The sequence below is a fragment of the Typopeltis vanoorti genome, chromosome 7, assembly GCF_054136105.1.
Source record: "Typopeltis vanoorti isolate ZY-2024b chromosome 7, IOZ_Tvanoo_1.0, whole genome shotgun sequence".
Taxonomy (NCBI): Eukaryota; Metazoa; Arthropoda; class Arachnida; order Uropygi; family Thelyphonidae; genus Typopeltis; species Typopeltis vanoorti.
Window position 1 is genome coordinate 133,241,136 of NC_143555.1, and position 16,830 is coordinate 133,257,965.

General features: G+C 35.1%; 1 protein-coding gene across 1 annotated transcript in view; it reads right to left on the reverse strand.

The window, feature by feature from the left end:
• Positions 1-16,830, reverse strand: part of yata (N-terminal kinase-like protein yata) — a 386,793-nt gene that overhangs the window by 150,409 nt on the left and 219,554 nt on the right. Inside the window, exon 11 of the mRNA XM_090396135.1 lies at positions 10,318-10,410. Coding sequence (XP_090252261.1) covers positions 10,318-10,410 — 93 coding nt within the window. The remainder of the gene's footprint in view (positions 1-10,317; positions 10,411-16,830) is intronic.

Genomic DNA, 16,830 nt, shown 5'->3' on the forward strand with positions numbered 1-16,830 from the left:
AGCTTCTCTCTTGGCACCTTGTCATATGCCTTTTCCAAATCGACAAAACTTAAATACAGATCTTTGTTATATTCCCATGCTTTTTCGACTATTTGTCGTAAAGTGAAGATCTGATCCTGACAGCCTCTATTTGGCCTGAATCCAGCTTGTTCTTCACCAAGCTTTTCTTCCACAATTCTTCTCAACCGTTTCTCAAGTATACTTGCATAGATTTTGCCAGGAACACTCAGTAGGTAAATACCTCTGTAATTCTCACATTCAGTTTTATTTCCATTTTTTATAAATGGGTACTATGAGAGCTCTACTCCAATCATTGGGAATTCGTCAAATTGTGCACATTTGTGCACAAATTCAAATAATATGTGCACAAATTCACATGAGAGAAGAGGCTACGAATAGGAAAAGTGTCATTGACTATGTTATTGTTGATAGTGATGTTTTCTCCCTGCTGCAGGACACCAGAGTGTACAGAGGATTTGAAATTGGAAGTGATCACTATTTAGTCTTGAACAGGATAAAATTCAATTTCATATTGAAAAGAATAACATGTAAGAAAGTTTTAAAGCGAATAAAAGTTGAGCAGCTCTCAGATGTGAACTGTAGACTAAAATACACAAAGATTATTGAAGAAAAAACGAAAGAGTTTGAGAACAGGAATCAAACCTTGGAGACTCAGTGGCAAACTCTGAAGAAAACCTTGATTGATTCGGCCAGAGAGGCATGTGGTGAGGTTGTCTGCAAGGATAAAAAAATCAGAACTCCATGGTGGACACAGAAAGTTAAAGAGGCAATAAAGGAAAAGAAGAAAGCATATCAAAAGTTCCTGTCAAATAAGTCAGCTTGCACTCTTTCCTCCATTCCTAAGCTTCTTCATCAACCTCCAGAATATTTTGCCACCTTCTTGATATTTAATTTCTATATTCTTGCCAAAGTCCTCCCATGACTTTTGTTTAGCTAGTTTTACACAGTGTTTAGCATTCTTGCATTTGTCTCTGTATTCTCTAAGAGCACAAGCTGACTTATTTGACAGGAACTTTTGATATACTTTCTTCTTTTCCTTTACTGCCTCTTTAACTTTCTGTGTCCACCATGGAGTTCTGATTTTTTTATCCTTGCAGACAACCTCACCACATGCCTCTCTGGCCGAATCAATCAAGGTTTTCTTCAGAGTTTGCCACTGAGTCTCCAAGGTTTGATTCCTGTTCTCAAACTCTTTCATTTTTTCTTCAATAATCTTTGTGTATTTTAGTCTACAGTAACATCTGAGAGCTGCTCAACTTTTATTCGCTTTAAAACTTTCTTACATGTTATTCTTTTCAATATGAAATTGAATTTTATCCTGTTCAAGACTAAATAGTGATCACTTCCAATTTCAAATCCTCTGTACACTCTGGTGTCCTGCAGCAGGGAGAAAACATCATTATCAACAATAACATAGTCAATGAGACTTTTCTCATTCCTTGCCTCTTCTCTCACGTGAATTTGTGCACATTTTTATGTTGGAACATGGTGTTAGTAATAACCAGTCCATGTCCTGAGCAGAAATCCAACAGATATTTGCCATTATTATTAGCTTTGCTCTTTTCTCCAAATTTTCCCAAAATATTTTTGTATGTCTCACAATCATTTCCTACTCTGCTATTTAGATCCCCAACAAGGACCAACTTTTCCTTTTTCATTGTGTCAGTTGCTTTTTCTAAAGCCTCAAAAAATTCCTTCACTTCTACCTTAGTAGAACCTTCTGTGGGACCATAGGCACAAATAAGTCTCATTGTCCAGTTCCCCATTCTCATATTTGCCCACATTACTCTACTTGAGACTGCCTGCCATTCAAGAAGATTAGTCTCGTATTTTGTGTTGAATACTATGGCTACTCCTTCTTTTCCTTGATTGTCATTGCCTGAATATAACATTTTGTATTTATTGCTCAGAAAGATCTCACAAGTTTTGATCTTTTTTGTTTCAGTCACCCCTATTATGTCGATCTGGTACTTATCTAATTCCTCAGCTAGCTCCATTTCTTTGCCATTCAGGCTTCTTACGTTGATAGTACCGATCTTTAACTCTGGTGATGTTGAGTTGGGGGATTGTTTTCCGATTTGTTCCAGTAGCTGACTTTTTCTCAAGAATAAATTTATTCAGTTGACTTCAGATCAAACTAGTTTTAAAAATTCTGCTATTTCCATATTTAATTTGCCATTTTCATTAAAATTTATGGCTAAATAGTTAAAATATTTTATATAGTTTCTCCACTGAGAATGTCCCTGAAGTTTACCATTTCATTGCATTTTATGCCAAATTTGTTACAACTCTTATTCAATTCTATTAAAGAATTCTGGAGACCTGTACTAGATTTGTTTAGGAATACATTTGTATAAAACAAAAAGCTAAGTGTAATATCTCCAATTCTGATATCAGGTTTAATCTCAATTTTCTTTCATAATGTGATCCATATAGATGATGAATAAAATTGGAGATAGTGTGCATCCTTGTTTAACATCTGACTTAACATCAAACCATCTTCCTGTACTTCATTCAATTCTAACCACTGACTTACACACCTTAAATATAGACTATGTGTTGCTCTGTATAAGGTTCCACTTATCTCATATAATAATAGCATTTTGATCAGCTTTTCATTTGGGATACCCTACTTTTTTCCATAACTACAAAACTTAAGTACATGTGTTATATTTCCTTGATGTCTCAACTATTTGCCATAAAGTAAATAATCTGATTCTAACAATTTCTAGTTAGCCTGAGATTGCTCTACCCCCAAAGTTCTCTTCCACAATTCTGGAATATGACCTGAATTTCTAGGATTGCCTCTTTTTCTTCCTGAGTCCATCATATTCATGAAAGACTTGGGATCTATCAATGTTTTCTTCAGAGTTTGCCACTGAGACTCCAAGGACGACTGGTTCTTGGTTTGAACTCTTTACATTTCTTCTTTAAATAATATTTGCACACGAGTCTACAGTTCATCTGTAATAGCAAGTTTGATGTTTTTCCCTTCAAAATGTTACTTCTCTTCTGCCTCACTCCCAACACTTTATAAGTCTCAGATCCAACCAACTTTGGAATATTGTTCCCACATTTGAGGTGGTGCAACCAAAACCTCCCTAAGAATTCTTGATGATATACAGATGAGAGTGATAAACTTAATAGGTAACCTCTCCCTCTCTCTCTCTCTCTAGCAGACTCCCTTTGGTCACTTTCCCATAGGCATGCTGTTTCTGCATTGTGCCTTTTCTACAGGAACTTTCATGGGCACTACTCTCTGCTGAACTGGTCACCACCATTCCTCTACGTTCTTCTAATCATGTCAGAACTAGAGCAACCAATGGCCAACATTCATACACTGTCCAACTCCAAAACGCACCAAATGCTTATCTTCTTTCATTCCATACATCTGTGTTCTTTGAAACAATCTCCCTATACTATTGCTGAGTTCAATCCTCAACTCTTTAAGAAACATATCAACAGATTACTTCTTTCTCCTTAATCACCTACCCACACATGGCACTGTTGTGTTAGAGGTCTTTTAGGGTTATTAAAAAAGATTAAAAAAAAATAATAATTCAATTGCGCTGTACATACATGATGTTAAAACAAGTTATGGGATAGACTATATTTAAGAGAAGTTTAAATGGTACACCTCAACAGCATGAGGGTTCGCTTTTTGTCCTTATTCCAATTCGATCTACTGTTGAATGCACTAGCATGGCCTGTAATTCCATTTCATCCCAAAGCTGCTATATGGAATGGAGATCCAGATTTTGTGTAGGCGAGTCAAGCTTTTCTACATCAACATCCTTAAATTATGTCAAAACAACACTTATCAATATCATATGTTGCCTTGTCATGCTGAAAGAAACATAGGGCATTTTGATTAAATTGCCACTATACATAGGAATTGTTACATATCTATCCTTCCAGGCACTACAACCACAGGAGAAACAGACCAATTACGCTTCCACCAAATAATTTCACAGTTTGGATGAGCGCACAGATATAGTTAGTTCCTCAACCACCATATTCACTCACACTCAATCATCTCACTCATGTAGCAAGATATGAAACTACACATAATGGAAATCTAACAATATGGATCCATAAGGATGTTTTTTCCACCAAACTTTGCTTCATCTTTCCACATTGAAATACTGAGATTTCTTTAAGCATACTTTGGATCCTGGGTGTTAGTGTCCTGAACATCTCATTCTTGGTTGGTTGGTTAGTTTATAGTTTATCTGGCACAAAAACAACAAAGGTCATACTGTGCCATACTAAAGGTTACAGCTATACATAAGCAGTTAAAGAAAATTATTAACAATATGCCTGGACAAAAATTAAGTTCCACAAAGCAGTATCTAAAGATAAACAGAATTGCTGCAGAGGGCACAGCAACACACAAGGTCAGACGTTGTTACACTTTTGAGTATAGAAATAGTTAACAATACAAGTTAATAAACAAAACGCATGTACAAAACATCAAGCCAAGGAATGCAGTATCCACATATAGATAAAATTGTAACCAATGCTTTTACAGCAGTACAAAAATAGGAAAAAAGGAATTTTTATACAACATGCATGCATAAAAATTAAATTTAGCAATGTAGCATCTACATAAAAACAAAATTACCAGAAGATTACACAAATATACAAAGTATCCTCCAGCATATATAATTAGTCGAAAAATAAACTAGTAAATAATATGTATGCACAAAAGTTAAGTTAAGCAATGCAGTATCTACATATAAACAAAATTACTGCAGAGGTTACAACAGTATATAAATAGACAACAGTACAAGTTAATTAACAAATGCATGAACAAAACCAAGCCAAGGAATGCAGTGTCTACATCTAGATAAAATTACAACAAATGTTATTACAGTAATACATGAGGAGTCAAAAAGGAATTATTATACAATATGTATGAATAAAAATTAAGTTAAGCAATGTGGTATTTACATATTAATAAAATTACAACAAGGTTACACAAATATACAAGACCGTGTACAAGATCTTGTATATACAAATATACAAGATAAATACATAATTGGTCAAAAATGAAACTAATGAATAATATATATGTACAAGAGTTAAGTTAAGTAATGCAGCATTTATATATAAACAAAATTACAGTTAAATGTGTTTGTACAAATTAATTCTTTGTAAAAAATTAAAAACATCATGCAATCTGCCTGAGTATATGGCTTGGTTAGATAGGTGAAAATTTCATTCCTCTCTCCACCAGAATATGACAAATAGTGGGATGTGTATTGCATTTTTCACAAATGGGAGGGTCATCAGCCCTCAGTAAATAAGAATGTGTAAGATGACTATGACCTATGCAGAGCCTAGCAAGAACAACTTCCTCTCTTCTCTTTATATGTTGACTAGAATGCCAATGTTTAATTTCAGGTTTAATGTCATATAATTTGTTTGTCAATGCTTCCTGCCATGATGACTCCCATTGAGCAATTAGTTTTGATTTTATAAGCTGTCTGTATAGGATAATGTCAAACAGTATGGAGAGAAAGTATCAGCTGATTTAGCAGCTGCATCTGCAGCCTCATTTCCCTTAATTCTAATGTGGCCAGGAATCCAGCACAACTGATCATCAAAATTAAGGATTTTCATTTTGTGAAGCAGGTGTAGCACCTCATAGAGTACTGGATGTGGATTATACATAAGAGAAGAGAGGAGATAGCCTATAAAGAGCTCAATGAGTCTGTATAAATTATACACTTTTGGTAGCAATTTTCTTTTATATGCACAAGTGCAAGCTGAGTGGCATATAACTCTGCTGTATAATTGCCGCAATCAGGTAGGATCTGGTTGGAGATAATAATGTCAGGAAACACAGCAGCACAGCCAGCAGGTATTAATTCTTGCTTGAACCAACAGTATAGATGGGCAAGAAATCAGAGTGTGCTGCCTGTGTGCATTAAACAATTGCAGGCAGACAGATGATGGAGTATGAGACTTCTGTAGCTTACAAAGTGAGAGGTTGCAGGATGGAGTGTAAACCTGCCATGGAGGATCCTGTTATGTTTAGCATAGGCAATATTGTCAACATTCATACAGCTTGTAGTCTCTTTAACATGCATACAAAAAGGATGTATAGCAATTTGAAGTGTGTGATATTGAGCTTCCCAATGCAGAAGAAAAGACACTAGTCCATGTAGGGTGATCTGGGAGAGACTTTATCTTTAGGGCATAATTAAGAGACAATTGTTTCCGTATAAAGTGATGAAGCCGGTTCATTTGCTTCAACATAGACTTTGAGTTGGTGATGTACAAAAGACACAAGCAGCTATCCGTAACCTTGATGATGGATGGAATCCAACCATTGCAGGTTACTCTGTTCTTACAGAACCATAGACTTGAGACCAATAATCCAGCTTTGAACGTATAAGTGCATGATAAAGACGGAGCAATGAAGATCGATCAGCACCCCACTCAGTAGAGGATAGAGTGCGAAGGAGGTTCAACGCTCTCTTGCACTTTTCTCTTAGTTGACAAATATGTGCTAGAAATGTAAGTTTTCTGTCAAAGATGAGTCCCAAGAACTTGGCTTCTGTAGCTGCTGGAATAACAGTTCGTCCCATTCTTAATTCAGGATCTGAGTGATGAGTGTGTTTTTGACTGAAGTGTACACAGACACTTTTTTCTGTTGAAAACCTAAACCCATTACTAAGCACCCTCAGAGACACATGACCAATTGTTGCTGAAGTTGTCTTTCAATTACCCTCATGTTATGTGAGTGACAGTAAATTGTGAAGTCAACATATAGAGCACTGTCTACAGTGGGAGGAAGCTGTTCAGTGATTGAGTTAATTTTAATAGCAAAAATGTGTCACACTTAAGACAGAGCCTTGGGGAACACCCTGTTCTTGATGGTATGGTCAAGATAGCATATTTCCCACTCTGACTTGGAAAGTTCGTCTGGAGAGAGAGTTTTTAATAAATACAGGAAGGTGTCCTTTGAGATGTAGGTTATAGAGGTCTTTTAATATGCCATATCTCCAGGATATGTCATAAGCTTTTTCCATGTCAAAGAAAACTGAAACAAGGTGTTTTGCTTCAGAAACACATCTTTTATTCAAGTTTCTAAATGAACCAAATGGTCTAAAGTTGAATGATGTCTATGGAACTCACACTGTGTATTGGAGAGAAGATTATTGCTTTCTAAATACCAGAGAAGTCTGGCATTAACCATTTTCTCTAGTATCTTACAAAGACAGCTGATTAAAGCAATGGGTCGATAATTATTTTCTTGTGTTGGATTTTTTCCTGGTTTTAAATAGCAATAACAATTGACTTATGCCAAGAATTTGAAAACTCTTCCTCTGCAAATATTCTATTGTATAACAAGAGAAGGAGATCCACAGAAGATGATGGTAGATGTTTTATCATTTCATAATGGATGTCATCAGACCCTACTGCACTAGGGTGTGATAGTAGGAGAGCTCTTTTTAGTTCTTCCTTAACAAATGGCTGATTGTATGGCTCAAGAACATTGGTAGAAAAATTTAGCCTTTCTTTTTCTTGCTGCTCTTTCAGTATTAAAAATTCAGAAGGATATGAAGCTGTTGTGAGATTCTGGCAACCTTTTTTCCCAAAATGTCTGCAATAGCTTTGGGATCAGCAATAACACTTCCATTATGGTCTAAGGTAGACAAACAATGTGTATGATACCTGCCTTTCATTTTCTGGATTTTATTCCATACAATTTTTGAACTAGCCATTTGATTAATTGATATAGTAAATTGGATCCATGATTGTTTTTGACTCTGCCGTCTCACATAATGTGGTTTGGCTCGAGCATGCTTGAAAGCTATTAAGTTTGATGTGGTGGCGTATCTACAAAATATACTCCATGCTCTTATTGATCTTTTTTGGCAGTCTGACATTCTGTGTTAAACCAAGGCTTTGGATAGAATGGAAACTGAGATAACATTTTCAGGATGGCCTGAAAAAGTTATCTCAGTTTTGGTTTTTCCTATTGTTTTGGTTTTATAGACTTGTCTGGTTTTTGGAAGGTTGAGGTCAAGAGTCTGCACAGGCCAGGATAATTGTTTAATACCTGTCTCTTCATACCATGCCATAGCAACTGCAGTTTTGTAGCATGGGGCATTGTCGTCTTGATAGTAACATGGATCCATTACATAAAAACTCCACAGTGTGTAGGCAGCACTTGATTATCCAGCATATCAAGCTACTGAGCTGCCTTCATGGAACCACGGACAATGACAGTGGTTCCACTCCAAACCAACTGAATGCACCCCCACACCATTACTCCTCCACTGCCAAACATTACCATGCGTACAACACACTGCGGTAACAAGTGTTCACCAGGCTGCCTCCACACCCTGCCATCAGACTGGAAACAAGTAAACCTTGATTCATCGTTCCAGAGTACCATTTTCCAGTTCACACACTCTTTGCACCAGGCCAAATGAGCCATCTTGTTCGCTGTTGTGATGTTCAGCTTGTGTGCTGCTGCTCTTCCATGGAAACCCAGTAAATGGAGTTCTTTTCATACAGTATTAGTGCACACAATGGTGTTACTGGAACTCTGGAACTCATCACAGATGGTAATAAATTTAGTTTAATCCTTTATCCAAGTGTGAGCAAACAAAGTTTGCACCTGAAAGTATCTTCAGGACTGGGGTAAGGTGGTACAACACCGAGCAACTCGTTGCAAAGGTGGAGCAAGCTAACATCACTCCTATCTCAGTATCTCCCATAATGCAAAATGCATCTCCTTGCGGATTGGCTCCCACTGAAGAGACCTCAATAAAGGTCAAAACTAGTCTAGGTAGTGGCCCTTCTCTTAATGCATAACATTATACATATCCGCAAGAAGATGTGTTTTGCATTATGAGAGATACTGCAATAGAAGTGATGTTAGCTTGCTCCACATTTGCAACGAGTTGCCCGGTGTTGTACTACCATACCCCAGTCCTGAAGATACTTTCAGGTGCAAACTTTGTTTGCTCACACTTGGATAAAGGATTAAACTAAATTTATTATAGTCTAACCAAGTGAAAAATAAACTTTCAACATCACAGATGGTCTGTGCCAATTGTAGCTGGTTTTTGCATGCCACCCACTTTAACACCCTCCTGTCCCTGTCAGTCATTTTCAGTTGACACCCTGGATGTTTTCCAGCACTAGTGATTCCAGAACATCTCCATCTGTTGATCACATCACCAACTGTTGATTTTGGATGCTCCAGTCGAGCGGCAATGGCACGTATGGACATGCCACCAATGTAACAGCCTACAATGACACCTCTCTCGAAGTCACTGAGTTCACGTTGTGTTGCCATACCACCTGTATTCAACTGCTAGGATGAAATACTGTTTCCTATTATCTGTGCACAGGATTTTATGTTATTAACAAACCTGGAATGTTCCATAACTTCAAATAAAAGGGATGTCTGGACAATGATTGATAGTAGTGTATATATATATATATATATATAGGATTAAATACCACAAATATATTTATATATATTTGTGGTAAGGATATGAATGATGGTGGTGGTGAAGTTTCTTTTTGTATGAATTTTTGTTAGTTTTTTTTTTTTTTTTTTTTATATTTTATGCTGTTCTGTGGAAGTGTTTGTTGACTGGCAGTAATATTATAACTATTAGTGATACTTTTTAGAGCTGGTGATGGAAAAGAAATGATCAATGAATAAGCTCATGCTGGATGGAAGATGCACATTTTTCTCACACAAGAAATGTAAGGTTTTTCTGGCAACTGTATGGCCTTGACATTGTCCATACTACATATCACTACATTCAGATTCCCTCAAGAACTTGGAACAGTAAACTTTCAATTTGTAGAATTTTTTTTTAATGCAAATTTCATCCACAGGAGGTGATAAATCATTAGTATTATTGGTGAGCTAAGCTTATTCACAATACTAACAATACAGAAATCCTGCTCTAAAGACAAAACACAAACATTTTTTAAGCAGCTCCAGAGGCCTTCAATAAGCAGAGTGGTGATATCACACTGATAATGAAATTCATCTACCACTTAAAAATATTCACAAAAAAGCCTACAGCAGTGAGATTGAAATCTGTAATTGGAGAGCAGAGATGCTACTCAATCTATGGTGCTATAGACCAAAACATCAAGCCAGTAAAGCAGCATAAGCCAGTTGCAATAATCGAAATATACATATCTGTAGGTTTATTTCAAAAACAGGGGATATCAGCTGGTTTCAACACAGTATACAGAAGAAATTAAACAATAATGATACAAAGAAAATATTACATTTATAAAATTTACCTGCTCATCTTTTGCTTGTAATTTTGCAAAATATTTCAGCATTTCTTCATTTAAATTATGATAATTCAACTTTGGGGCTAGATGTAGCATGCACTGAAAAAACATAAAATAACAAAAATATACTTGGGCAGCCGTTTCTAAAGATTAACTTTAGAAGATAGTTTTTAAAATAAAAAAATGCTGCAATCCATTCTAAACTTTTTGCTATAATTAGTAATACAGTTGACCCTTGAAGAACACAAGTTTGAACTGAATAGATCCACTTATATGCAGAATTTAAAGAATAAATATTGGAAATTTTTTTGGAGATTTGTGACAATTTGAAAAATCTCATAGACAAACTGCGTAGCTTAGAAATATCGAAAAAATTAAGAAAAGGTAGGTATGTCATGAATGCATAAAATATATGTAGATATTAGTCTATTTTATCATAAACTACCATAAAATATACACAAATGTATTATAAAAAGTTAAAATTTATCAAATTTTGCATACAAACACTTACAGACTGTACACGGCCATCTGAAGTCGAGAGAAATACAAACAAAAATTAAAGATGCAGTGTTAATTCATAACTGGATAAAATTAACTGTTATTAATTAGTTAAATTAATTAGCATCAAATAAAAATTTTATAACGATTCATTCATTACTGTATAGGCTAGGCTACCAGAGCAATCATATTGATTGCACCAAGCTATCATAAAGCAATTATATTGCTGCTTTTTCATTATCAATGCATAAATCGTTTTACCTGTAAATAAACATGAATAATTTCTTTCTCATTTCTGACGTCTAGTGTTAGTAATACGTATAACAACAACAGTGTTTTGTATCATATAAGACAATAGTGATGTAGGTACTGACAGACATACAATCAATCTTGTAAACAGAGGACGTAAACTATCAATAATTACAGTATCAATAATTACAGTACAATATTGTAAATGTATTTTCACTTCCTTATGATTTTCTTTCACAACATTTTCTTTTCTCTAGCTTACTTTATTGCAAGAATATAGTACACCTAAACCTCTTTTTATGTGAATTTTTTTTTACACGAATTTGGAGTTACACGAATTGGGATATCAAAAATAATTTTTTTTTACGCGATTTTTATTCACTTTTACATGACCAACCTAAAGTCTAAGTTAGGAAAAAATCCGTAATTCAAGAAAATTCTGAGAATTTTGTAGAACTGCATTCTTGTTTCAATTAAGAAAATTCTAAATTCTAAAAAATTCTGAGATTTTTCTTTTTTTTGCATTCTCGTTTCAATTAAGAAAATTCTAAATTCTTACGAATTTCATTTATTGAGAATTCCCCAAATTACATAACTGACTGCTTTTTTATGCGCAGACAACACAGTTAGACAACACAGTTACCGCATTTTTTAAGTGAAATCTAAATAAAAATCACGTTATAAAATTAATAATTTTGCCAAGAAATAATAAATGGTAAGTTATATGTAATTTTCAAACTATAATTTCATTAACCGAAGATTTTAATCCAGCCCTCACATGATGTTGCCGATAACCAAAAAAAAAAAAAGGAAAACCGTTTCCTTGGATATAAAAATTCAAATTTTAGATCGTCTTCAAACTAGGGAAGGTGTGATGGCTGTGGGTAAGCATTTTGGAGTCTGTGAATCAACTGTCAGATCTATAAAGAAAAATAAAGAGTTTATTAGAAATGCGGTATGTTCTGGTACAAAATCGAATGCAAAATTATCATCATACACAAGAGATGTTGTTCTAGAAAAGGCCAAAAAAGATTTAGTGATGTGGATAGAAGATAATGTACAAAAAAGAATGCCAGTTGATGGAAATTCCATCAAGCAATCAGCATTGAGATTTTATGAACAGATTAAAAAACTGCAGCCAGATACTTCATCTCAATCGAGGAAAAAATATGAATTTCATGCAAGCAATGGTTGGCTGGCTAAGTTTATTAAAAGACATGCTCTTCATAATATAAAAAGTAAAGGTGAAACGGCTTCTGCTGATGAAACAGCTGCTAAAGCATTTCCATAAAAACTTGCTAAAATAATTGAAGATGGAGGTAATACTCGTGAACAAGTTTGGATTATAGATGAAACCGGCCTTTTCTGGAAAAAAATGCCAAACAGAACTTGCATATCAAAAATGCAAAAAACTGTTGGTGGGTTCAAAGCAGCAAAGGATTGCATAACACTCCTACTTTGTTCGACCGCTTTAGGAGATTGGATGTTAAAACCACTGCTCATAAATCGATCATTAAGACCACGGCCAATGAAAGGCGTAGATTTTCAAAAATTGCCAGTTCATTGGATGGCCAACAAAAAAGCTTGGGTGACCATTGATATTTTCACTGAGTGGTTCCACAAACATTTTGTGCCAGAGGTTAGATGCTATTTGAATGACAAGGATCTCGAATTTAAAGTGCTTTTGATTCTTGATAATGCACCCGGTCATCCTGCCATAGAACACCCAAATGTGCAATTTTTTTTTCTGCCGCCCAATACCACATCATTACTACAACCTCTAGATCAGGGTATAATTGCGACTTTTAAAACATATGTCAGATGAACATTTCAGTACGTTTTGAACAAGCTAAATGATGATGAAACACTGTCAGTTATGGATGTGTGAAAAAAATTTTCAATTATGGATTGTATTGATCAGGTTCGATTATCGTTATCTGAATTGAGACCAGAAACTATGAATGCATGCTGGAAAGCTATTTGGCCCGCATGTGTTAAAGAGAATGCTCCTGTTCCCTTCAATCATACTGCAGAATTCCCCAATATAATAAGTTGGGCATGTGAAATTGGCAGAGAAGGATTCGATGATCTTACTTCGGCAGATATCGAAGAATTGTTAATTGATAAACCTCTTAACGAAGACGAAATAGTGGAGATTGTTTCTGAGACTCCTGAAAGCGAAGAAGTTAATGATAATGATCAAGACAATCCTACTTTTACTGCTGATATTATTAAAGGAGGTCTTAAACTGGCCAGTAATTTAGGCAATTATTTTGCCCGACATGATCCAAATGAAGAACGTGCTGGGAAGTTTTCACGTGAGCTTAAGTTGTTAATGTCCTCATACAGAGAATTATGTCGCGACTTATCTAAAGCATCAACACAGCGATTAATAACCGAGTTCATGCCTAAAACTACTGAAACAACCACTGGTACTTTTGTTCAAGACATGACAAGAAGAATTCCACAAGTTGAGGTGGAAGTCGATGACGATAATACCATATCTAGTAGTTCTAGTGATATTACAGTCTCACGAAAACGAAAGCTTTCACGTTTATTGTCAGAAACTGATAGCGAATAACATAATATTTTTATAGAATCGTTAGCAAACAAATGAAATATGTCTTTTTAAAGTTATTAAAATTCTTTATATGTATGTGTGTTCTCCATGAAATGTAAATAAAAATCTTATGATCCTAATGAATTTAATGTTTGTTTTTTTCATTATTTTGCTTATATTTCAGGTTTGGAACCAATCTTCACTTTTTCTATGGAGTCAGTAGTTCTTTTTACACGAATTCTATTTATGTGTAATTTTTAGGAACGTATCTATCGCGTAAAAAGATGTTTAAGTGTGTATACATACATACATACCACATAAAATGTGTTAATTGACTGTTTATGTTATTGGTAAGGCTTCCAATCAACAGTAGGCTATTAGTATTTAAGTTTTTGAGGAGTTAAAAGTCATATGCGGGTTTTCGAACAATGCAGGGGGTACCCCTAACCCCCCATGTTGTTCAAGGGTCAACTGTATAAGCTGCTATAATTATTATACTATATTTTAACAAGCTGTTATATTAATTACATAAGCTGTTAATTTACAACTCTCTCTCTCCCTCCCTCTTTGCCTCCATCTTTCTTGCTTATTTTTTTAAATGTAATGAAAATTTTCAAAAGCAAATAGATATAAATGTTTGCATATACATATATAACTTTAAATCAATTTGAAGAGACAGAATTTGAGAATTTCTATAGTACTCAGGCAGTTCTCAATAGCATGTCCAAATCCAGCCAAAAGGACTGTGGGTTCGAATCCCCCCCCCCCCTTATTAACAAGTAGTAAAAGGTGTCACACCTTATAGTTTCAACATCTGACTCTACATGGTTAAACTATAAATTAAAGGTGCCAAAACATTATATTATTGGTTTAATCCTTTATCCAAGTGTAAGCAAATAATGTATGAAGTCAAGTATCTTCACAATAGGGTTACTGGTATATCGAGGCTAATGACTCCACATCAATTGCCTTAGTATCCCATAATGCAAAGCATACATCCTTTAGGATATGCATAATGTTATGCATTATGGCAAGGGCCACTACCCAGACCTTCTGGGTCTGGCTTCCACTAATGAGACCTCAATAAAGGTCAAAATCGGTCTGGGTAATGGCCCTTTCCATAACACATAGCATTATATATTATCCAAAAGGGTGTGTGTTTTGCATTATGGGATACTAAGGCAACTAATATGAAGTTATTACCCTCTATATACAAGCAGCCCTGTCATGAAGATACTTCGTGTGCAAATATTGTTCGCTTACACTTGGATAAAGGATTAAACCTAGAAAGGATTAACTTCCTACCTACAATTTTCTGCCAAAGCTACAACATTGTCAGATCTTATATTTATATATCAATCTTCTAAGGCACTTTTTATCGTATCAATCCACCTATATCTTGGTCTCCCTCTGGGTCTTTTTCCTACCAACCTGGCAGAGAACACTTGTTTGGCTAATCTTTCCTCGCTCATTCTGTTTAAGTGACCATACCACATGAGATTAGCTCTGCTAACACATTCCTGGATGCAAACAATATCAAGTTCTGTCCTAATATCCTCGTTTTTAATATGATATTTCCATTCTTGCCATCTGTTCATGCTCCTAATCTTTCTCAGGACTCTCATATCTGCGGTCTCTAGTCTTTGGTCAAGTGTTTTACTTCTGACCCAGCTCTCAGATCCATAAGTTAAAACTGGTTTGAACACTGTCTTGTATATAGCTAATTTAGTGTTCCGACTAATTTCTCTCTTATTCCATATGAATTTATTCAATTGACTTCCCATCATACCAGCTTTGCTGATTCTGTTGTCTATTTCAATATTTAATTTACCATCTTCACTAAAAATCGTGCCTAAGTAGCTGAAATGTTTTACTTGTTCTATAGATTCTCCATTCACAATGCAGGTGATATTTTCAATCTTCTGCCTATTTTTATTATCTTTGTCTTATTATTGCTGATTCATACCATATTTATTACAGCAGTTATTCAATTTAGACAGGGAATCTTGCAGACTTATAGCAGATTTATTTAGAAGTATAACATCATCTGCATAAAGCAAAGAGCTCACATTAACATCTCCAATTTTGTTTTCATGTTTAATACCACTTTCCTTCATAATGTGATCCATATAGATAATGAATAACAGAGAGGATAATGTACATCCTTGTCTGACACCAGATTTAATATCTAACCATCTTCCTGTACTTCCTTCAATTCTAACTGCCGACTTACAATTCAAATAAAGACTAAGTATTGATTGATATAATGATCCACTAACACCATACAACTATAGCGTTTTGAATAGCTTCTCTCTTGGCACCTTGTCATATGCTTTTTCCAGATCTACAAAACTTAAATGCAGATCTTTGTTATATTCCCATGACTTTTCAACTATTTGTCATAAAGTGAATATCTGATCCTGACAGCCTCTATTTGGCCTGAATCCAGCTTATTCCTCACCAAGATTCTCTTCCACAATCCCACTCAACCGTTTCTCAAATATATAGGTATAAATCTTACCAGGAACACTCGGTAGAGAAATACCTCTGTAATTCTCTCAATCAGTTTGTGAGAATTATCATCCAATCATCTGGAATTCATCCTTCTGTACAGGTCCTCTGAACAATGCAGTGTAGCCACTGTAAAACTTTTATACCTCCATACTTGAGCATTTCTGGTCTAATATAATATACTCCAGCTGCCTTTCCACATTTCAGACTTTTAATGGCTTTTTCTACTTCAAGAATGGATATGTATTCCTGATTGCATGCCTGGTCAGTGTTTTTTATCACTGTGCTGTCATCACTGTTAGTTTCATTTAGCAACATTTCGATATCCTTGAAGTAATTACTCCATACTTCAAGGATATCTTTTTCACCAGTTTTCATATCACCTTTATCATCTCTAATTCCTTTTACAGCACTCTTTCCTCCATTACTTAGCTTCTTCAACAACCTACAGAATATCTTGCCACCTTCTTGATATTTATTTTCTATGTTCTAACCAAAGTCTTCCCATCACTTTTGTTTAGCTAGTTTTACACAGTGTTTAGCTTTCTTACATTTGTCTCTGTATTCTCTAAGAGCACAAGTTGACTTATTTGCCAAGAACTTTTGATATGCTTTCTTCTTTTCCTTCGCTGCCTCTTTAACTTCCTGTGTCCACCAGGGAGTTCTAATTTTTCTATCCTTGCAGACAACCTCACCACATG